The sequence below is a fragment of the Panthera onca genome, chromosome A2, assembly GCF_046562875.1.
Source record: "Panthera onca isolate mPanOnc1 chromosome A2, mPanOnc1 haplotype 2, whole genome shotgun sequence".
In the NCBI taxonomy this organism is placed as follows: Eukaryota; Metazoa; Chordata; class Mammalia; order Carnivora; family Felidae; genus Panthera; species Panthera onca.
The window spans coordinates 150580726-150605427 of NC_138340.1; the positions used below are offsets into that span (position 1 = coordinate 150580726).

Consider the following 24702-nt stretch of genomic DNA (forward strand, 5'->3'; position numbering starts at 1 on the left):
TGTAACTACAGGCCATATCCCTGAGCTGGGCCAATTGTCTCATGAATGGATACTGCTGATGAAAAGGGATCTGCAAGTGTGTGAGAGCATAAATCAATTACTATGGGAAGAAAGCCAAGTTCAAAGTACATGCCAGTGATCTTCAATTGTGAAGAAGAACATCTATGTTGCAGTGGTGAAACATTTCAGTTTGAACGTGGGATCTGGGTACTTATCCCAATTCTACTACTAATTGAATGTTTGACCTTTAACAAATTATTTAACCTTTCTGGAACATAGCTCTACTATTTCTAAAATGAAGGAGTTGAATAAGGTAAGTCACTTTTTAGGACAAGAAAAGTCCTTTCTTAAAAGCACACAGTGTCAATAATAAAGATCTAAATGGACTTACTATAACTGCCCACTAATCAAAGTTTTCCACCAAGAATATTTATTTCAAAAGTCCTTCTAAGCTTAGCAAACTGGATGTGCAGCCAAGAAAATGCTGCTAAAAATTTTTCGCCTAATTAAGAAAATAACTAATTTTCAATGAAAAAAAAAGTGTTTTCATTTAGGCAAAAGAAATGGAAGCTGCATTTCTGTCAAACCTCTGGCAACTGTCTTTCCCGTGATAGGTTTCAGATACATAAATTTTTAATAATTTAATTGAAACAAAAACTCAACACTTAAATACAAATATATAACACATAGAGACATGGTATCTGTAGGATATATAGGTAACTGACACCTGACTGTGTGCTTGTAAAGGTCAGGGACACTGTTTTGCTCTAGGTATCTAAAGAATAAATAAATAGACGTGCCTTTTCCAGTGTTGAGTACTGGCTAAGCATATCTTAAAGTGGCAGGTATCATAGAAAGAGTATGTACTCTCCATTATGAAGCACTTAACCAATATATACCCTGATAAGACACCATGATATTCATTGCAGGATACAAAGTTGAACCTAATTTCAATAGTTCAACTCAAGTACAAATGAGTTACAACTAGGGGTGGGGAAGGTAGATACTGCCTAGGTATTAACTTGCTTCATATTACACAGTTAAAATGTATATAGTTTTCCAGAATTTTATTTCTGTCGTTTCTAATTGGTATTGAAAATCCCAGATCATCTGGCTACAATTATCTAACTATTCAGTTTTGAGGCTTAGCACATTCAGCTTCCTGAGGTATTTGCCAAATATTTATAGGACGTCAGAGTATTCTGTGTAACTCTTGATAACAATTTTAAATATTTTGGTGCATTAAAACTAAAATTTCTCTTGTCATCAGAGACTTGAAAATAATCTAATAAAGAAGCTTAATCATCAGTCACCATTTAAATACCAAACCAGTATGCAGAGTCAAAAACGGAAAACCTGAAATAACAAGCTCTCCCAACCTCCCACAAAACACGACAATGATTCAGAACCTACAAGGTGGTGACTTCATTCTTAGAATTTCTGGGAAAAAAAGTATTTTATGCTCTACGGTTGAGTATATGTTAAAAGGAAAACCCACAAAAAGAGGACCATAATGTAATGCCACGTTTTTGTCTTTTTTTTTCATAAATATCTAGTTTAGATGAAGATTTCAAATGATTAACACGAGGACAACTACACTCACAACTCTGTAATTATTCCTTCCCACTGTGGCATTTTCATAATATATACGGGTTTGAAATATTTGGGTTAAAATTGTTTTTGTGCTGATGGACAATATGATAACTGTGAAATCAGAAGAACAGATAACTTACTGAAGATGGTCATGTAATAAATAAGTCAAAGAAAAGTACACAATGAAGACAGCTAAGAACTAGAGTCCCACAAAGGCCCCTTCTTCCTATTGTATCAAGTGCACACTGTACCCTTGCTGTCAGAGTTCCCCATGTTCTCATCCATTCTATTTATACAATACACGAAGCACCTCCCGTTACTGAAGGCAGTTCTATTGCTTCTTAATGAAATTACATACGAATTCCTGCCTCTACGCCTTTACTAAGGAGTCCCATCAGTATAAAAGATCTTTCTCTTTTCCCCACTAACCCAAATCCAAGATACCATAGTACAGATCAATTCCTACTTCTTCAATGAAGCCTCCCCAATAATTAAAGGCTCAACTGAGGTCTCTCATATTCCAGTATCATATAGTCACCGCTTTCATACATAATATTAATTTTATTTCTTCAACTATACTGCAAAATACCTGGAAATAGTACCCATATTTTATAGTTCTTTTGTATTACCCATATGGCCTACTTCTCTGTTGGGCAAACAGTATCCCAAATACTCATTATCATTGATGTAATATTTTATTTTTAAATGTTAAGGATATTTCGGGGAACTTAACTTTAACTCTTAATGTTATAATCAGTTATGAGATACACTACTAGTCATTACATGCCACGTTCCTAAAATGATTGAAGCAAAATGAAACAAAATTACGCTCTGATATGCTGTCTCGAATGGAAGGGAAAAAAGCAGTATCAGGAACTGAATACCTAAGTGTTTCCCAAGTGAATATCATGTAGAAGGAGAGGACTCAAAAATGCCACTCGGAATTACCTACTAACTGCCATAATCAAATGAACAAACATCATGAGTTCCACCGATATACGAACCACTACATTGGTGCTATCATGCTCATGTAAGTGAACTTCGCTGTATCAACTGTTAGATTCACTGTATCAAAAGCCACAAACCATATTCTCTGAACTCAGTTACTTGTCTTGAAAATGAAATGAAATGTGGTTGGTCACAAAGGGAACAGAGTCAAAGAACTCTGATGGATCTCTTCAAATTTACCTATCAACCTTGCTAGACACAAGAGAACGAACGACTTGCTGGTAACAGCACGTTATTACGGTAACACTGTGCCGTGCCATATCTTAAAGGCCATGACAAGGGATAAAAATGAATTTTATTAATTATGTAACAGAGTGAGGGACTATTCTATTCTACTTGAGAGAATCGGGAGAGAAACAAACTCTCTCTCTTACCAGTCATCTCTAAAGTCCAAATTAAATAAACTGAAAAAAACCAAAACCTATAAATAAGAAGGATTCCTTTAGACAAAGAAGTCAGTTGATCTAATAAATGTTATATGGGACCTTAAAACCCAAAAGTTCTGAAACCTTCAAGGGTAGCAGTATAAAACCAGAAGTATTCTGGTACCACTTAAAGGAACCAAATATTTTTCCCAGAAATAAAAACATGACAGACAAAAAGGGAAAATATCTCTCAGCAATTGCTTTTTCACAGAAAGTACACTTATACACATATGTCTGTGAAACATGAATAATCAGAGTTCTCAAAGATTAAGTACTTTACTAACATAAAGCACAGTTTGTGTGTGTGTGCGCGTGCCTAGCAGTCAAAATAATTACCAAAAGTAGTTACAGAATGGCTTTATCCCTCATGCTCTCACTAATTACCATCTTAAAAAATATTTTTTTTCATTATTTTCCTTTTAGAATGTATAATCAGAATTTTTACCATGGTGTTGAACTTTTACCATGGTGTTGAAATTATAGCACCATAATTTCAGAGTCCGTTTTTTTTTCTTTTTCTTTGTGCATTTATATTCCATATGGAAGTTTGGTAACTACTCTGTTAAATAAAATGCTTCCAAGTTATAACTAGTTATAATACTCCACCATCCTTATAAAGCTCAATATTACAAGGCATCCATCCAGTTAAAATTTTTTTGGATTATAAGGACTTTTTTTTTTCCCCATAGAAATTTCCAAGAATAGTAAGTACTCTGTTATTCAAAAATTCTCTCCCTACCCACCCAACAACCTGAAGGCATGAGATATTCACAAATTCTCAAAGGCTATAAATGAACCTACCTGCTATAGGGATCCCTCCCAGACCTGTGTTGTGCTGTGGCGGGAGATTCAAGTCCAAGAAATTACTATTTGAGGTGGGGTTTGCTGTGTGGTTCAAGTGCATGATGCTATTGCGTGGAAAGGCCATCCAAGGATAGCGGGCTGCCTGGCCTGGAAAACTGAATGAATTATAAACTGCTCGGTGCTGCTGAAATTGAGGGAACCTCTGTGGCAAGACTGAAAAGGTACTATTGAGAGAGTTGGCGTTTGTCGGTGCAGCAGGATGCAGGAATCCAGAGCCCGGACCTTTGGCGGTTGTAGTGTGTGAAGAGGAGTTCTGAAGAGACGTGGGCGAAAGGGAAGGCTGGTCTTGGACTGACAGTTCCTTTTCAATCAGGTCTGCTAAGGCTTTTCGAGTGACGTCAAAGGGATCAAAACCCAAGTCATCCTCTGGTTGTTTAGAAGAACCAAAGCCAAATGCTGCTTGCCAGTCTGTGGAGGACGATACCGGGATTGTTTCTGTTGGGAAGACAATTAGTGATGAATTTTAAATACATAGTTTACTTGCATACTTAACGAGTGTCCACACTAGTGAAAGTTAAACACGTTATATTACAAGATAAAGGCAAATATAACCAAAATTTGTATGATTTCTTAGCATGTTAAAATTATAACATTATAAAAATCCTCATATACTTTTAGCAATGATTCCATTCTTATTAACTTCAAAAAAACTGAATGACAGAAACTGATTTTACTAATCAAAGAAAACAAAGTACTTGAAACCCAAATTATACTTTCAGCTGTTCATAATCCAAACCTGGAGAAAGTCATTTAAATGAAATAAGGTAACAAACGTGATGTAACAGAATTCAATTAGTAAAGTTTACTTTTAAAAATATATTTATCGGAGCGCTTGGGTGGCTCAGTCGGTTAAGCGACCGACTTCGGCTCAGGTCATGATCTCACGGTCCGTGAGTTCGAGCCCCGCGTCGGGCTCTGTGCTGACAGCTCAGAGCCTGGAGCCTGTTTCAGATTCTGTGTCTCCCTCTTTCTCTGACCCTCCCCAGTTCATGCTCTGTCTCCCTCTGTCTCAAAAATAAAATAAATGTTAAAAAAAAAAATTAAAAATATATTTATCAAAGACAAAGTCCAAGTAATTTTGAATATATGCTTTATATACTGTTAGGAAAAAATAATGTAACTTAATGAAAAAGTATCTACTTAAATTTTATTATTTTTTAAAACTGTCTGCTCCACTCATAATAGGTGCTATATTGTCAATGTTAACTTTATGGCGTCCTTCACATTAATAAAACTTACAATGAATAGAAATGAAAATAGCTCAAAAATGCCAAAATATAACCTTCAATATTAACTATCATACCTCTCTGTCATCTGGATAAAAAAAAAATCTTTAACTATGTAAACACAAATATGATTAAATATATCAGCCCTTAATAATTCCTAGAGGAATAAGCATTTTATTATCAGAAAAATGATCTAACCCTTCATTTCTGAAGATATCTGTTAACACAGTAAGTTCTAGGTCATACAACTACTTATCTGGCTATCTTATTCCACGCAGTTTAAATGTTTAGAACTGCACGAAAAAGCAAGAGCGGGGACAGGGGTAAAAACACATCCATGAGGTCTCATTCCAGTCTAAGTAAAATGATTCACATGCAGCAGTTCTGTCGTATACCTGATGTGAAGAGACTCTGTGGCTCTGGTGCTGTAGGCCAGTCACTGGACGTCTGTGGGGAGCTGGGGAAAGGAGGAAGCCCACTTGGGATCGGGTTGGGATGGCGAAAGTTATCTGAGAATAACGACTGTGACTCAGTTACTGCCCCTTCAAAAGGAGACCGTGCACTGTGATTGGATGAACTGATGGGGATGACAGGATTGGATTTTGATAAACCAGGTGGTGGTGAAGGCGTATCACTGTTAGATATCTAAATAAAATAGGAAGGGAAAAGAATAATCAATATTAAGTTTATATACTTTAATAAGCCATCGTTAAAAAGGCTTGCAACAAAAGATATTAGAACAACGGTCTTCAAACTGGGTGCTTAAGACTTTATGAGAACATGAATTTTCAAATAAAAATCCTTTTTTTTTTTTTTGGATTGACCCTCCTTGAAAAGACTAAGTCAGTCTCCTCTCCTTTCAGAACCTACCTTCTCTCACTTTATAAAGAAAAGAGTATTTCTCACTCTTTGACCAAAAGTGAAAACTTTCTGAGAGCAACAAAAATGTATTAGAAATATTCAGACTGGTGATAAGTGACTAACGACCTGATTCTTTTGCAAACTACGTGATTCTCAATACTTAAGAACAAAATGGAAAGAAGATCTAATCAAGTTATTTCTAAAACATCATTAAAAATAATTTTTAGGAGGGTGGCTCAGTCAGTTAAGTGACCGACTCTTGATTTCGGCTCAGGTCATGATCTCACGGTGCATGAGCTCAAGGCCTGCATGGGTCTCCATGCGAATAGCACGGAGTCTGTTTGGGATGTTCTCTCTGCCCCTCCCCACTTGCTCTCTCTCCCTCCCTCCCAAAATAAGAAAATAAACTTTTAAAAAATCTTTAAGAAAAATAATTTTTGGGACGCCTGGGTGGCTTGGTTGGTTGAGCGTCCGACTTCAGCTCAGGTCAAGATCTTGTAGTTCATGAGTTCAAGCCTTGCATTGGGCTGTCTGCTGTCAGCACAGAGCCCGCTTCAGATTCTCTTGATCCCCTGCTCACATTCTCTTTCTCAAAAATAAACACTTAACAAAATAATTTTTATGATAAACCTTTATATGATTTTTTAATTTAAAAAAATTTTAAGTTTATTTAGTTTCAGAGAGACAGAGACAGTGCAAGCAAGGAAGGGGCAGAGAGAGAATCCCAAGCAGGCTCTGTGCTGCCAGTGCAGAGCTAGATGTGGGGCTTGAACTCACGGAACTGTGACATCAAGACATGAGCCAAAAACAAGAGTCAGACGTTCAACCGACCGAGCTGCCCAGGTGCCTCAATCTTTATATGACTCTTAGGTATTGAATTCATAGAAGGAGTTCAAAAAGTCAATACTGATATAACACTCTTACTTCCCCCCACCTATATAAACAAGACACCTGAGCACTGATGTTATAAAATGAAAAAATGACTAACAATATAGTTAAAACTTGTCTCCTTTACCAACAGGTAATATTCATCTATGGATGCATGAAAACCAATTTTAAAATAGCTCTATCTCGTTAAGAGATAAATGTCCAATATTAGTGTTGATGTTTAAAATTTTTATCAAATTCTGTATTTATATAAGTTGTTTTGATCAAAACTACAAATAAAAATTCAGAAGAAAGGGGTGCCTGGGTGGCTCAGTTGGGTAAGTGTCTGACTCTTGATTTCAGCTCAGATCATGATCTCACGGTCAATGAGATTGAGCTCTGCCTCAGGTTCTGTGTTGACAGCATGGAACCTGTTTGGCATTCTCCCCCTCTCTCTGCCCCTTCCCTGCTTGCATGTGCTTCTTTCTCTCTAAATAAATAAACTTAAAAAAATTTCAGAAGAAAGAAAATTGGCATTTTTTAGCCTTGTGTCAGAAAAACATTTTTTTCCAATTCAAAATTCATGTCTATTTTTATTTAAGAGAAGTATATGCCTGTCAAGAACAAACTATGTTGTATTAAGCTAATATTCTATAATGGCAGTGGAAACAGACAAATGAGTTCAGGGGAACAAGGAATGTTGTAAAATTTCTGATTGTTAAAAAAAAATAGCATGTATATATTTTTTTAAATGAAGGACAGAGCAACAACACATTTTGATATCTGAATCTCTTAGAAACTTATTAAAAAGCAATGTAGTGCATTTATTTAAAAACACCAATATTCATAATATCCTGAAAATTACATCCTTTACAACTATTTTTAACTTATTATGAAAAAAATCTTTATTTCTTTGGAGAGAGAAGAGGAAAGAAAGAGCAGGGGAGGGGCAGAGTGAGAGGGAGAGAGAGAGAATCCCAAGCAGGTTCCACACTCAGCATGGAGCCTGATGCAGGGGTCAATCCCATGACCACGAGATCATGACCCGAGCTGAGATCAAGAGTCAGACAGATGCTTAACTGAGGCACCCCAAAAGCAGTGTATTTTAGATCTCTAAGTTTCTCAAAAACATTGTGGGGAACTAGCCAGTCTTTATGGAACAGATTAGAACTACATTTTTCTATGCCCATGTAAGAAGACGCACAGAGATTTATGCAGTGAAAAACTAGCAAATAGACAAGATGATACAAAGCAGGACACAAAGATCAGAATCTCACTCAGTTTCACTGTGGATACAACTTTGAACTTAACTATTTAGTTTGTTATTTCAAAGCCCACAGTCATTTGGGGATAGGGGCAAACTGTTGGAGGCAAGGACACTGCGAGAAACAGAAGATTAAAGTTGACAATAAGCAACAAGGGGGGTATACAGCAGAGAAATAACTCTTAAGAATAAAGGGGGCATGCTAGTCTGAGACCATTTTGTAGATGGTCAAAAAGACCAGTAGTATCAACAGACTCATATGACACTAAAATACTGAGATACCATACAATATGACATATGGTCATAAGGATAAATCTGAGTCATCAAGAAAAGGTTAAGTTATGCTCTTACACAGTAATTCTGTGAAGGAAAAGAAGATTCATTATACTACATTTAAAAAAGGATATCCACTAAAAGTATTGTTAAATTGTCTCAGTAAAGTATTTTCCACTATCCAGAAAATTCACTTGCACAGAATGCTTTGTTTCAAGAGAATGGAATATAAACGAAGTACAGAATCAAGAGCCTTACCTGCTGTGAATTATCACCATTCCCTATACTGAGAGAATCTGAAGGTTTGTCAATGGGGCTGCAAAAAGAAAACACATAGAGTAAAATCAGAGTAAAGTCATTCTCCCACAAGAAAAACAAACACCCCAAAAGCCAGAAAAATAGATATTTTATCATCTTAACATTTGTTGATGCACTCTGATGTAAAGATATTGGTTTAGATGTTGAGGATACAAAGAAGTATAAGATCAAATCCCTACACTTGAGCAACTTAACTTACATTCTAACTAGATTCTCCAAAAACAATGGGTGAAACCATAACTTATGAAAAAAAGTACTGATTAAAGTGAGTACTGTTGTAGTAGGTCAAAAATTTAATCCATTATTTAGCTTTGTGCGCATGATAAACACATTCTCCATTAAAATTCTTGGAATAATACTCACCTATTTTTCCCGGTGTTTAACAGAGGGCATAAAAGTCACCCAAATATTCTCTACAGGTTCTTAAGAGCAACAAATTTCCTTTACTACTTCAAAATCCTAGTTACAACCCTAGAGAAGGCATGTGTGTGTATAAATGCACACACACACGGCGCCTGGGTGGCTCAGTCGGTTGAGTGTCTGACTTCGGCTCAGGTCATGATCTCACTGTTTTGTGAGTTTGAGCCGACAAAACAGAAACTTTTGTGCAAACTATTTACTTAAAAAAGTTTTTTTTTAATGTTTATTTATTTTTGAGAGACAAGAGAGACACAGCATGAGCAGGGGAGGGGCAGTGAGAAAGGGAGACAAAAATCTCCAGGCTCTAAGGAGCCTGGCTCCAGGCTCTAAGCTCTAAGCTGTCAGCATAGAGCCCAACACGGGGCTCAAACTCATGAACATCAGATCATGACCTGAGCCGAAGTCAGACGCTCACCCAACTGAGCCACCCCGGTGCTCCATAGTTTAAACAAAAACCTAAAACTTGACTTCCATATGGAGCAAATGCAGCGCGACAGTAAAGTAACACATAACTGCTGACTTAAAACCAAAACAAAATCTTTATAAGCATTATAACACTGACCTAGCAAACCATTTCCATAACTAACTTTATTTAATCCAGCACATCAATAAAAGATAACTATGATTATATAATTATATATAAATATCATATAATTATAAAATTACATAATTATAAAAATACTAATACTTATTCTGATACAGTATTACAGGGAGACAAATTAAGATTCCAAATTTCTCAAAATTATTTTATTGGCCTGAAATATGTACAAAGTTATCCTGATAGGCAGACAACCCACTGGTACCACATTTAATTGCTCTAGAAAAATTTAACAAGGTCTAGTACCCAATCACAATACCAAGTTTATCTTCTGCACAAACATCACCAGATGCTCTTGACTCTGACAAGTAGGTCTGGAATTCACTAAATATCATCTTTAGTTGTTATTATTCACAAAATATCAATTAATCAATTCATTTTAAGTTAAATGGGTAATACAAATAATTTTAAGATATCGCTTTGAGCCCACTGAGTTTGGAGATACTTGGGGAAATGAGACAGGTACACACCAACATATATCAACCAGTGACAATTACTAAACGAACTGTTTCAAACAATAAATGTCATAGGTCTTTAAAAGAAAGAGAAGCCACCGCAAGTGGGGCAATTAGGAAACATTTCCTAGGGGAGTTCAAATTTAAGTAGGTCCTCAAAACGATTTACACATTAGGAGAGGGAAGGGAAAAAGGAGGAAAGAACATTAAAGGTAGGAAAAGCAAGCATATCAAGCATCAAAAGGGCACAGACAGGTTTGGGAAAAAGTTAAGTAATTAGTTTAGGTAAGACAGAGGATGCTTTTGACAGCAGTAGGAGGTAAGGACAGAGAGACACAGGGTAGAACCAGAGACCAAGAGAAATTTTTGCACACAGAAATGACACAAAGCAGTATTAGAAAGATTAATTTGGTGGTGGCATAAAGAACAGACTGGAACATAATACAGATGATAATGAGATGAACTTGCAATATTTTCTAAAAAATTTTCCTGTGGTAAAGTACACTTAATATAAAATTTACTGTTTTAACCATTTTTAAGTTCAGTGGTATTAAATACACTGACGTTGTACAACCATCGCCATCATCATCCTCACCTCTTTTAATCTTATAAAACTGAAATTCTATACCGTTAAACAATAATTTCCCAATTTCTCCTCCCACCAGGTATCTGCCATTATACTTTGTTATAATTTTGACTACTCTAAATACCTCATATAAGTGGAATCAAAGAGTATTTGTCTTTTTGTGACTAGCTTATTTCACAATGTCTTAAAGGTTCATCCATGTTGTAATGTATCGCAGAATTCCCTTCCTTTTTAAGGCGGAATAATATTACTTTGTATGTATACCACATTTTGCTTGCTCATGCATCTGGCCACCGACACTTGCTTGGACTGCTTCCACGCTTAAGCTATTGTGAGCAATGCTGCTAAGACATAAATGTACAAATATCTCTTCAAGACACTGCTTTCAATTCTTTTTGCTATCTACCCAGAAGTGGAATTGCTGGATTGTATGGTAATTCTATTTGTTAATTTTTGAGGAACTGCCATACTGTTTTCCCCAGTGACTGTACCATTTTATATGCACAAGGGTTCTAATTTTTCCACGTCTCTTTCAACTCTCATTTTCTAGCCCCCCCCCCTTCTTTTTACTATTTTTTATTTTTCTCTTTTAATGTTTCAAGTTTTTATTTAAATTCTAGTTAACATCTAGTATAATATTAGTTTCAGGAGTAGAATTTAGTGATTCTGTTTTCTGCTTTTTTGGCAGTAGCCATACTGATGGGTGTGAGGAGGTATCTCATTGTAGTTTTAATTTGTATTTCCCTAATGATTAGCGATGTTCAGCATCTTTTCATGTGCTCAATGACCATACCTCTATATTTCTGAAGAACTGTCGGTTTGAGTCCTTTCCCTATTTTTGAACTGGGATATTTGATTGTTGTTGTTGTTGAGTTTTAGGGAGTGTCTGTATATTTTGGTTATTAACCCTTTCTCAGATATATGATCTGCAAATATTTTCTCCCATTCTGTGGGTTGCTTTTTTTTTTTTTTTTTTACTATGGACAGTGTCTTTTGAGTCACAAAATTTTAAAATGTTAATTAAGCGCAATTTGTCTACTTTTTTTTTTACCTATGATTTTGGTGTCCTGTCCAGAAATCATTGCCAGATCCAATGTTGTGAAGCTTAATCATGTGTTTTCTTTTAATGGTTTTGCTGTGTGAAAGAATTTCAATCTAAAAGAACTAGAGAATATAAGAAGGATATTCTCATACATGTGCCCCCAGGAAGATAAACCTAAGGACTAAAAGACTGCTTTCTCAGAAATGTCTGATTCACAGGAAATGGATAGTGTTGAAATTTTCTTGTGGCGGAGGTGGGGGGGGGGGGGGTTGGGGGTGGGGAATGATCAGAGGTTGTCCTGTATCGACCTTGGGAAGTTTTGCCAGAGGCCTGAATGGAACAGGACTTCAACTGGATTGATCTCACAAAATGGGATGAATTGAGCTTTGTATGAATAAACGGAATGATTTTGTTTGCTCAGGAAAATTTTCAAGGCTGGTTTCCTTATTTTTTTTTTTTAATTTTAACTGACTCGACCCCAACTTTACCCTCTTTCCACTCACTGCGCATAAATACAACCTACCAAAACCCCTCAACGGACTTGCCACAGGTTGCTTGTTCCGAACTGCAGTTCCTCTGCTATTCCTGAATAAACTTATCTCCTTGAGCTTGTCTAAGTTTGTTTTATTTATAGCCATCAATTGTTTTATGTCTTAAATTTAAGTCACTGATCCATTTTGAATTCATTTTTTAATATGGTGTTAGGTAAGGATCCAACTTCATTCTTTTGCATGTAGACATCTAGTTTCCTCAGCACCATTTGTTGAAAAGACTATTCTTTCCCCATGGAATGGTTCTGGTACACTTGTTAAAAATCATTTGACCTGTATGTGATGGTTTACTTCTGGGCTTTCTTTTCTTTCTGTTGAGTTATATATATCTGTCTTCAGGCTAATCCCACCGTTTACATTACTGCAGATCTGCAGTTATGTTTTGAAATCAGGAACTGTGCTTCCTCCAGTTTTGTTTTTTCAAGATAATTTTGGCTATGTGGGGTGCTTTGAGATTCCCTATGACTTTTAGGATGGGTTTTTCTATGCAAAAAAAAAAATCACTAGAATTTTGATATGGATTGCATTGGATGTATAATAGCTTTGGGTTAAAGAGGCATTTAAATAATATTGTCTTCCAATCAATGAACATGGGATGCGTTTCATTTATGTGTCTTTAATTTCTTTCAGCAACGGTTTGTAGTTTCATTGTGTAAGTCTTTAATTTCCTTGCTTAGGAACTCCTAAGTTATTTTTCTTGACACTATGGTGAATACAATTGTTTTCATAATTTCCTTTTCAAACTGTTCACTGTTCACATACAAAAATACAATGGATTTCTGTGTATTGACTTTGTATTCTGTACTGAATTCATTTATTACTTCTAATCATTTGTTTATTTTGTGTGTGTAATCCCTAGGACTTTCTACATATAAGACCACACTATTTACAAAAAGATAATTTTTACTTATTCTGTTTCTATTTAGATGCCTCTTCTTTGTCTTGGCTAACTGCTATGGCTGGAACATCCAATAGCGTGCTGAATAGAAGTGGTAAACGTGGGCATTTGCCTTGTTCCTTATTGTAGAGGAAAAGTTTTCAGTCTTTCACCATTAGAATGATGTTCACTGTAAATTCTTCATATATGGCTTTTATTGTGTCGAAGTAGTTTTCTTCCTAGGTTGTTTTAAGTCATGAAAGGGTATTGACTTTTGTCAAATGATTTTTCTGCATCAATTGAGGTATCATGTGTTTTATATCCTACATTCTGTTCATAGGACACATCAAATAGCTTAATTTTGTGTCAGACCATCCTTGCATTCCAGGAATACCTCACTTTATCATGGTGTATAACCCTTTTCATGTGCTGAATTCTGTTTGATAGTATTTGGTTGAGGATTTCTGCATCAAAGTAAACAAGGTGTATTGGTCTGTAGTGTTCTGATAGTGTCTTTGGCATTGGTGTCAGGGTAGTGCTGGCCTCACAGGTTGAGTACGGAAGTGGTCTCTTCTCAATTTCTTGGAAAAGTTCGGAAAAGATTAGTATCAGTTCCTCTTTAAATGTTTGGTAGAATTCACCAGTGAAGCCATTAGATCCAGGGCTTTCCCTTGTTGGGAAATTTTTGATTAGTGGTTTGATTGCCTTACTAATTATATATCTATTCATATTTTCTATTTCTTCACAATATAGTTTTGGTAGGTTTTTGTGTTTCTAGGGATTTGTCCATTTCATCTAGGTTAACCAATGTGTTGTCATACAATTTTTCACAGTACTCTTAAAATTCTTATTTATATAGAATCTGTAGTAATATCCCCACTTTGATTTTAATATTTTGAGCTTTTTCTGTGTTTTTTCATAGTCTACAACTAACTGAAGGTTTGTCAATTTTCTTGATCTTCTCAGAGAGTCAACTTTAGTTTCATCCTTTTTTCTCTACTGTTTTTCTACTCTTGATTTCATCTTTCACTGCTCTTATGTTTACTTGCTTCTTTCTGCAAGCTTTGGGTCTAGTTTGTTCAAGTTGTTCTTCTATTTCCTTAAGTTGTGATGTAAGGTTGTTGACTTTGGGTCTTTCTTGCTTTTTAATGTAAGCACTCATAGCTATATATTTTCCCCTTAGCGCTCCTTTAGCTACTTTCCATAAGTTTTGATACGTTTTGTTTCCATTTTCATTCATCTCTAAGTATTTTCCAATTTCCCTTGATTTTTTTTAATCCATTAGTTGTCTAAAAGTGTTAATTTCCACAATGTTTTGAACTTTCCAGATTTCCTTTTGTTAATGATTTCTAACTTTATCCCACCATGGTCAGAAAAGATACATGGTATGATATCTATCTTTTCAAATCTACTGAGAAGTTGTGGCCTAACATATAATCTTATCCTGGAAAATGTCCATGTACATTTGAGAAGAATGTATATTTCGTTCTTTTTGGGGAGAGTGTTCTGTATTTGTCTGTCAGATCCAGGTGGTTTATTGTGTTGTTTAAATTCTCTCCTTACTGATCTACTATCTGGTTATTATATCCATCACTGGGAGCAGAGTACTGAAATCTTCAACTATTATTGTAGAACTATTTCTCCCTTCAGTTCTGTCAGTTTTGCTTCATATATTTTGATGTTTGTCATTAGATGCATAACGTTTATAACTATTCTATCTTCTTGCTGTATTAACATACAATGTCTTTCTTTGTCTCTCGATTTAAAGTCTGTTTTGTCTGGTACTAACTAGAATAGGCATTTCTGATCTCTTTTGTGTACAATTTTAATGGATTATCTATTCCCATCCTTTCACTTTCAACCTGTTTGTGTCTCTGGGTCTATTGCAAATCTCCTCTAGACAGCATATACTTGGGTCATGTATTTTTATCCATTCTGCCAATCTGTCTTCTGATTAAAGTTGTATCCATTTAAAGTAATTACTGACAAGGAAGTAGTTATTATGCCCTTTATGCCATTTGTTTTCTACATGCCTTATAGCTTTTTCCCCCTAATTTCCTGCAATACTGTCTTCTTTTGTGTTTAGCTGACATTTTTCTAGTGAAATGTTTCAATTTCTTTCTCATCTCCTTTTGTGTATACCCTAGAGCTATTTTCTTCATTGTTATCATGTGATATCAATTATACTGAACATCCTAATGTTATAATACTCTGTATCAACTTAATTTCAGTAACATATAAAAACTCTGCTCCTTTACAGCTCAATCCCAACCCCTTTCAGCGTTTACAGTAATACAGTGAACCTTAAACGTATTGGTCTCTTAAATCATGCAGGAAACAAAAAGTATAGTTACAAATCATTGGTACAATCACACTAGCTTTTATAATTGCCCATTTATTTACCTTTACTAGTGTCCTTTCATTTTACCTAGCAGGACTCCCTTGAGCATTTCTTGCAGGACAGGTCTAGAGCTCATGAACTCCCTCAGCTTTTGTTAATCTGAGAATGTCTTAATTTCTCCCTTTCTCTTGAAGAACAGTTTTGCTAGATATAGAATTCTTGGTTGACAGTTTTTTTCTCCTAGCACTCTGAATATATTGGCTCACTGCCTTGTGGCCTCCAAAGCTTCTCATGAGAAATAGGCCAATGATCTTATTGAGGATTCCCTCTACATGATGATTCACATCTCCTGCTGTTTTCAAGATTCTCTCCTTGTCTTTGGCTTTTTAATAAAAATTTGATTTATTTATGATTTTACTTTGACTTGATTTTGGTTTGATTACAGTGTGTCTCAATGTTTATCTCTTTGAGTTCATCTTAATTAGAGTTCCTTGAGGTTCTCAGATGTTTATATTCATTTCTTTCATCAAATTGGGTAAGTTTTCAGCCATTATTCCTTCATACGTTCTCTCTGCACCTTTCTCACTTCCCCTTCTGGAACTCTGACAATGCATATGCTGGTCTGCTTGATGGTGTCTTACATACAGGTTCCTTAGGCTCTCTTCACTTGTTTTCAGCCATTTCTCCTTGTGTTCCTCAAACTCCTTAATTTCCATTGTCCTTTTCAAATCTGCAGATTCTTTATCTACTCAAATCTGCCTTTGAATCCTCTGGTGAATTTTTCATTTGAGTTACCATACTTTTCAGATCCAGAATTTCTTTTTGGTTTCTTACTTTTTAATTGATATTTCCCTTTTGTTCATACTTTTTTTTTTTTTTTTAACCTTTCTCCACATCTTCCTTTACTTATTTAAGAATCTTTAAAAGAATTGTTTTAAAAGTCTTTGTCTACTATATCTGCCATTGGATCTTTTTCAGGGACAGTTTTTGTTGGTCATTCTTCTGTTAGTTATTGCTTCTTTTATATGCGCTATGATTTTTTTACTGAACACTGCCCATTTGAGTCTAGTAACATAGTACCTCTGGAAAACAGATTCTCCCCCTTCCCCACTGTTTGCTTTTTTTGTTGTTTTTTGTTTTGTTTTTTTTGGTTGTTTGGTTTGTTTGTTTCGCAAAAAGTCTCTGTGCCAAAGGTCAGTCCTAGGTATAAACTTAAAGTCTTCTCAGGTCTCTTCTGAGCCTTTCTCTGGTCATGCACAGTCTAAGTCACTAAGTTTCTTCATATATGCAGTTGTTTTTGAATGTCCTAGTCTTTAATGTCTAGCACCCAAAAGGAGAAAAAGAAAAAACTGAAAGGGGGAAAGAGGGGAAGGGTGCCAGTCCTTTAAATCCCCTGGATATTATTTCAGCCAAAGGAGGGGTTTGCAACAATGGCTGCCTGCTTCTTTGTCAGCACCTCTGTGATCAGAAGAGGTAATCAGCAATTAGAGCAAAGATCCTCAATACTGGAAAGACAAGGTTCTTTTTGCCTACCCTGGCTCCTGCAACCTATGCACAAGCTGTTCCAGGAATATGTGCACAGCTGCTGGCCATGTACTGGCAGTAGGAGACAGATAACTGCTGCGGCCTTAGAGCTGAAATTGACCAAAATTAACCTCAAGTCTTTCAGTGGAATTTGCAAGCCTTCAACAAATTTCAGAGTTCCAAAATAGTTACATCAGACAGATTCTGCCAGTGCAATTGTTGTCCAGTTTGGGAGACAGATTCATGGTGCTACCTACCCCACCATCTTCCTCAAATCTGCACTATTCTTATGATAGGAGAATAAAGGAAGGCTTAAAGGTGAGAACAGCAGAAATAATAGAAACAAAAGACTGAAAGCAAGACATTGCTTTCTTGGTCTCGGTTCAGGTTCTCAGCCACCACCATTAAAGAGCACTAAATATTAATTTGCAATACAGGTGAGGTTAGTCTTGCTAATGTCAAGGGCAGCATATGAAAATCTTACATTCAGAATAAATCTTGATGTGTCTGGATTACAACTAATCAGAACATCTTATATCATCCAGTCCACCATGCCAACCTGCAGTTTTGTAAGTACTAATTCATAGCATTTGATGCCCTACCTGGGGAAGGTTTACAAAGATGCTTAAAAATTTCTACATCAGTGTCCTCAAACCAAAGATAGCTGCTAAAAAACAGAACTGGGGCAAGGTATCAGTCAATTTTAATATATTCTTCAATTTATTTTAAAATTAACTATTCAAGGAATAATAAGTGAAAAGCTTTCAGAATAAAGATACAACTAGAAATTTTTTTTTTTTTTTCCTACATGGGCTGTAAAAAAACAACTGTAGTTAAACCTGTAGTTAAAGTGCATCTATCGGTGCAAAAGTAGAAAATACAGACGGGAGAATCCCTGCTAATGCATGTATATCCCAACAGAAAGAAAAGTATTTTTATAAATCCCAATTCCAATAAATGTGAACTCCTAGGGTCTCTAATGGCTGGACAGCTCACAGTTATCCCAAGGCTACGATGAACAAGTAAGAGTTTTCACAACTTCCCTGGCATCAGGTGTTGAACTTCCTTTCTCATCAAGCTATGTGTCTGCTTAAGCTATAGTCACATTAAATACCTGTTGTTTTACATTCAACATCTGCCCATCTATTATCATACCAAGTTAAAAAAAAAAAAAAGGAAAATAAAGTTTAATAAATACCACATTTAATAAGGAAGAGAGAGACCTACTCCATGAAATGGACTATTTTCTGGTCAAGAATTGCCAAGTCCTAATGATACCGGATGAAAGAAGATTGGATACACAAAGATAAACTACACAGGACTTTTTTATTTAAAAACCTGCAAACTAAAAAATCTACGGGTTTTCTTTTTTTGCTCCCCCTCCCCCCACAAAGTTTATTAGCCACTTCTGTTCAGAAAGTTCTCTTTCTGAACAAGTCTGTTCCTCTAAAATAACCAGGGGGGAAACACCAAAATGCATGGGGCGCACTTTCATTTGCATCTCAAGTTACACTAGAAGCATATCATAGAGAAAGGTTAGCTCTCTCCTGGGGTTCCCTGGGAATGGCTCTAGAGTAGGCTCCAGCTTCAGTTCTGGTCCCAGGTTTGGTTCTAGCACTCTGTGATACCGTGCCTAGTGTGGGCTCCAGGGCTGTGGCCCCAGAACCAGTCCTGCCTTAAGCAGTGACTCTAACCTCAGACCCAGCTCTGGCCCTAATGCCATCCTGGGCTCCAGCTGTAATGGATCGGATTATGGCTCCTGCTTAAGCTCCAGTGGCTGTTGCAGCTCATCCATCTGTCTGTTAGACACCGAAATGAGCCTGTGTTTCAGGTATTTCCTCTGTTCTGGAGATTAAATTTCTCCTGGCGGTAGTACCCAAAAGCCTCATCCTAGGGGGACTCAGGGGAGAGGAAATAGAGCACATTCTTAAGTAGGTCTCCCTCAGTAAGCAGTTGGTGGTGGTGGATGAGTTGGGACAGCAGGAGTGACTGGACTTGGGTGGCAGAGAGCAGATCACCTTATCACCATCCTGATGTTCCACACAGGAGCGGGTAATGCCCCCTTCCAATGATTTGCTGAAGTGTAGTAGAAAGGCACCAAAGACGGGTCTTCTTCAGCAGCTAGTGCTGCTGGCTCCAGCTCATAAAGTCCATGATGTGGCCATCATTCCACAGATTCTTTAGGTGGTCAGGTACCAGGTCCAGATTTTTGTTCAACCATGTCCAGAATGGTAGATTGCCTGGGGGGGCTCTCTTGCTTAGCGAAGTCAGTCCAGGACAACAAGGTAGCCTCAATCCTAGAGTTTTGACCAAACAGCTTGTCCCTCAGCATGCTCAGCTGCTCCGGGTTAAGGTCTTGGTCAACAGAGGAGGAGAAATGCCAACTGAGAGCAGGGCCCAGCAGGCTCCAGGAAGGCTTGGGGGGCTGGAAAAGAACTGGTTCTGAGGGTTTGAGCTAAGCAGACTGAACCACAGAACCAAGGCCTAAGCAATTGAGTAGGGTCATGTTAGAAATAATCACACAAAGGTGTCTGTTTTAGCTCCTGCTTCAGATCCTGGTAGGTGTATCTAACCGTGAAGGTGATAATGTACAGTTCCTCTGTTGCAATCAGCATCCTCTACTGCTGCCCTTTCTGGAACCAACTAAATGTTACTCCACCAGAGTCAGGTAGCCAGAATTATACTTTAAACCCTGACTCTGTCCCTTCTCAGGGGCCAAAGTTTTCTGGTTTGAAGTTAGAATGTTGAAGTTCTGAAGGTCTTGTAACTGAGAAGAACTTCTGTGGAGTCTTCTGTGGACTACAATGGAGACCTGTAGCCAGTAACCAACGCCTTCCTGGAGTCTCACCAGCAGCCTTGTAGGACAGTAAACTTCCTCCCATTCCCGAAGATGAGGGGCCGGTGGGGAGTTAGGGGTATGCGAGACTAGGTTTCTACCACAAATGCTTTGTGAAGCAGACACCATAGCAACTCTGTGAACTGGACCTTCCACAGGTCCACCTCTTTGGTCAGAGAGTCATCCTGATAGCTAACCATGTGACTCAGTCCCTTTGATTCCTTCAGCAGCTAATACAGGTCAAACAACAGCTTTGCTCCAGCTGTGAACATTTCTCCAGCTGTTCCACCTATGGTCGGGGGGCTCCAATGCACATGTTTCGCTGCTGGACTTTCCATGCCTCCAACTTTGGCAGCAGCTCAATTAAGGGAGACAAGTGGCCTAGCAGTGTTTTAAAGGTACCCAGCACCTCCTTTCTCCTTTTGTCTAGTTCATCCGGTTTCCTCTAGAAGCTGCTAACGTCTGGTTTGATGAGGGTCTAAAGGGGGTGTCCTCACTGGGGCTGGGTCTTCTATTGGAAATAAAAGACATCCTTGTGGTCTTTCAGTTGGCTGATGGATTTCACAAGCTTCTCCATCATAGCCCCTAATTCCAGGTTCCAGAATTCAATTTCCTGCTGTTGGCTTTCCACAGGTGCTTTGAGGTCTGCCTCTCATTGCTCTGACTGAGCCCTCTGAGCCTGAATCAGAATTAGAGAGATTAAACATCATCTCAGCCAACTGGGTAGGGCTTTGAGGAAAGGCCTGACTGTTCCAATAGAATTTTCACAAGTTCTGCTGTAGCAACAAGCACTCAGGGTCCTGGCTGCAGCAGGTATACTCAGAGTCCATTTGATCCAAGAACTCAAAGAATAGCCTTTGGCCTTGGAATCATTGTTGCCCAGTAATAATGCTGAGAGAAAGAGAAATCCAAACACCTGAAGTCTATAAATACCACACAACTGACTGAAAAGCACTGGATTCAAGTGGGACTAAGCAGTTCTAAAAGGTTGGTAGGTCTCATAACACAATCAAGATATTTCCAGAAGGCAATGCTATGTGTATAAAATGTCTGCAAATGAAAATTTGTAAACATGTAATGTCTTCATACAAATAGTCTCACTGACTTTTTTTAAAGTTCTAGTTCTAAATAGTTCTGGGATCTATGGTGAAATTATAGATTTCCCAGGAGTAAAATGTTTTTCCATTAACCCAAAAGTTGGAATGCAGGACTATGGAGCTTTAAAACATATATATATATATATATATATATATATATATATATATATATATATTTATATATATATATTTATATATATGTAAATATTATATAAACACACACACACACACACACACACACATACATATATATATATATATATACACTGAAATATAGAGTATATATCCAGAATCTGTTTCTGGAGATTCTGATTCAGTTAGTCTAAACTGTGACACTTGGTAATTTGATGATTACTACACTAGTAGAGTGAAAAGGAGCATTACTACTAGATTTTAGGGCTAGAAAGAATCATCAGTACCAAACTTAAAGACTGTTTGACAGATATACCACAATTCACAATTATCTGCAAGCAGATGACATAGCTACACCTCTGTTTGAATCTTCTGATGCTTAGCCAACTTTGCTAGCTTCTGACATGCCCCAAAGACAGTGCCCCAATTTGACTTCCTTTCTACTTCTTGGTAGTGATACCAACCAAATTCCTGAAAATAGTCTCTTGGCTGCTTTCTAAAATTTACGACATAAAACAAGTAGTTACATAGTAAAGGATCAAAGAAAAGACCCTTTCCCAGGACTGGGAGTAGGACAGAAAAAGTACTGAGAAGGTCTAGTTCTCCTTTTTGTCACACTGAAAAGATAAAGTCTCCATGATTGTGCTAATTATGGTTGCATTGTGGAAATAAGGTACAATTTAATGTCAACATAAGGGACATTTCCAAATTTCACTGTCATGTTACTGTATACACAAATACATATTTACATTGCTCCTAAATTAAATATTCCCATATTCGTTTAGAAGAATTCATTTTAATTTTTCATGCTTGCCAGTCTTAAATAACTGAGATAAACATCTGATAAACTTCAAAGAACAAATTTAAGTTATAGACAGGTAGCTTGCCTTTATAGAATTTATTTGATACAGGCTTCAAATATACATCAACATTTCAAGTATTACTTTACTACTAAAATATGGCCACATCTTACATAATGTGGCACAATTAGCTATTAACATAAGAAAAAAGTGCATCAATAATCTGGACTGATGACAGTTTGGCAAATAAGATTTTAATTGGAATTTTCTCAATAACTCCAGAACATACTGACCATGAATGAAAATAAACGCTTTCATTATAAGTAATCACAAAAAATTAATTATTAATATTAAACCTGAAAGATAAACATCCACCATCGTAAACATATCACAGGCTGTAGCCAGCTTTCAAAAGCACCAAGTAAAGTCTCCATCTATTCATTTTAATTTTGTATTTCAGCAATAAAGATTGATCTTTTAAAAGATACTATATATTTAAGTTGAATTTAAGTACACAATTGCTCATTTGATGTGTCTTTTCTTCTAAGAAATAAGGGCACCAACAACCCTATTTTTAACTAACCCTCTCCCCACATTCATTATTCCCCACCGTCTGGAAAAAAATACCAGTGGCTCTCTAACTTTTTTGAAAATACTTTACTTAGGTGGTACAAGATTCCAGAACTCACTTACTAGTTTTCCAGTATGTATGTGCACATGTGAATTAACTTTGTATTTCCAAATAAAGAATGGAAATAAAATTTCTTAAGAGAAATAAGAAAAAGACTCTCAGAACTAAGGTCAGAAAAATCTTGTAACCCACTAATTTTAATATACATACAGTTTTAGTAAACCTTACTAATTCATCTACTTAGTATACTAGTAAGTAGCCCCAAGTTTCATGCCAAAAAAAAAAAAAAAAAAAAAAAAAGTTGGGAACTGTAAATCATTCATCTATTATCAAAGAGGGAATGCCTTTCTGGGGATCCATTTAAAAAAAAAATTTTTTTAGGCCCACCTCTCATGGCACTTGTCCACAGTTTGAGAATCACTGCTTTATACCACTCCTGAAATCACACCTGTAAGTATGCCTGTAAGTATCAGCATACAAGGGCAATTTACAATTATTATTAGGTCATGGGTCCTTTCTCCAGAAAAATGTACACATGCACACAAAATCTGATAAAATTTCAGAGTTCACAGATGTGCTGAAGCCTGTTCATTATTTAATAAGCTCTATCCAAGACTATTTTATACAAGTCTCCAGGCCATACCTTTTCTAGATCATATCTGACTAAATGATGTCCGGGTAGGAGAACAACGTTCAGGCAGTGACCACTCCCATTCTGCTCAATAAAGAAGGCACTCTGACTATGCCCTCAGTCTATCAGAGCTTATGCTTGATTTTCAATGAAGAGACATCCACGATTTTAAAAAGACATGCATTTTCTTTCGGTATAACAAAAACTGACAAATTTCCTATAGAACTTTTCCTTTCACCATTTCTTTAGCTTATCCTCTACTGCCACCAAACTGTGGTTTAGGAAAGCTTTTGCTTAAAATACCATTAATTCCTTAGATTTATGGTACATCCAATTTATCCTGAGATAATAAGCCTTACAGACCAGAGATCTTCAAAGTCAAACTATATATTAGTTGTGACATAGTTTTCTTTAAGTGAGCTAGTTTGACTCATGTTAGAGTTTTGATTCATGTTTAAAGTCTCTTAAGAATTTTACTTCTTCTAGACTGAGCAGTGGCAGAGTGGGAGCATGAACTTGGGCTTAAAAGTGGCAGCAACTTTGGTCAGAATCTGGTTTATCACTTATTTGTGTAAGGGTACTGGTGAATTATTTCAACTCTCTGAGTCTTGCCGGTCCCAGCTTTTCTTGCCAGCGAGATAGTAGTGATATCTACCACACAGGACAACTGAGATTAAATGAACACAAAGGACATCAACCCTCTTTTCACCTAAGTCTAAACTGAACCATCCTCATTCCTTCAACGGTGGCTTATCTGAGCCACAATAACAATTCATATCCATTTACCTTGAGTGATCTACATACCCAATAATTTGCTCCCCAAATGCTTATGTAGGCCTGCCTACTTACTGTCCCTGGGCATAGCAGCCCATCTAGGTACTATTCCTTTCACAGTTTTTAGTTGGGGCACAAAAAGTGTCTCAACCTAAATGAAGGTATTTCAAAGTGCCAAACTTAAAATACCCAGCCCTTAAGCATCACTACTGTATGGCTTCCTTATTCCCCACTCTCATCATTTGTACTCATCGTTTCAAAGTAACTTATTAATATAGAAAGATAGCGCATCTACACTCAATCTGACTGGATATACTCTGAAATGCATAATGATGGGGGGGGGTGGTAAGAACAAACAACACACACCCTTTTATAATTTACTGTTCACTTAAGTGAAATAGGAGTAAGACATATTATAAAAAACACACACACACAAAACAACTTCATATATATCTGTATCAGGACCATGTCAGGGTTCAGTAAGGATTAAGTAGCTACGATACTCTGTACTTAATATTTGTACTCTGGCTTATTTAGAAATAAAAGGAAACTACATTTTGGGTTTAGTGTCAAGCCATAAGGTTCCAGATTTTGTTACAAATTCTTGTAAAACTGCTATTCACTACATATGAATGATAAGAGAAAAAGAAACCATTCTTTTACTTTCTTCCCTAGAAGGCTTAATTCTCAACTTATCTTGAATATGAA

At 36.7% G+C, this 24702-nt stretch overlaps 1 protein-coding gene and 1 pseudogene across 8 annotated transcripts in view; both read right to left on the reverse strand.

Annotated features, from left to right (window-relative positions):
* Window positions 1-24702, reverse strand: part of CNOT4 (CCR4-NOT transcription complex subunit 4) — a 148349-nt gene that overhangs the window by 29115 nt on the left and 94532 nt on the right. For all 8 annotated transcript variants that reach the window (XM_078438968.2, XM_078438958.2, XM_078438953.2 and 5 more), the window contains 3 exons: window positions 8640-8697; window positions 5512-5761; window positions 3828-4325 (listed from right to left, as the gene is read on the reverse strand). In XM_078438968.2, coding sequence (XP_078295094.1) covers window positions 3828-4325; window positions 5512-5761; window positions 8640-8697 — 806 coding nt within the window. The remainder of the gene's footprint in view (window positions 1-3827; window positions 4326-5511; window positions 5762-8639; window positions 8698-24702) is intronic.
* On the reverse strand, window positions 18896-21120 carry LOC132673620 (signal transducer and activator of transcription 2 pseudogene; annotated as a pseudogene).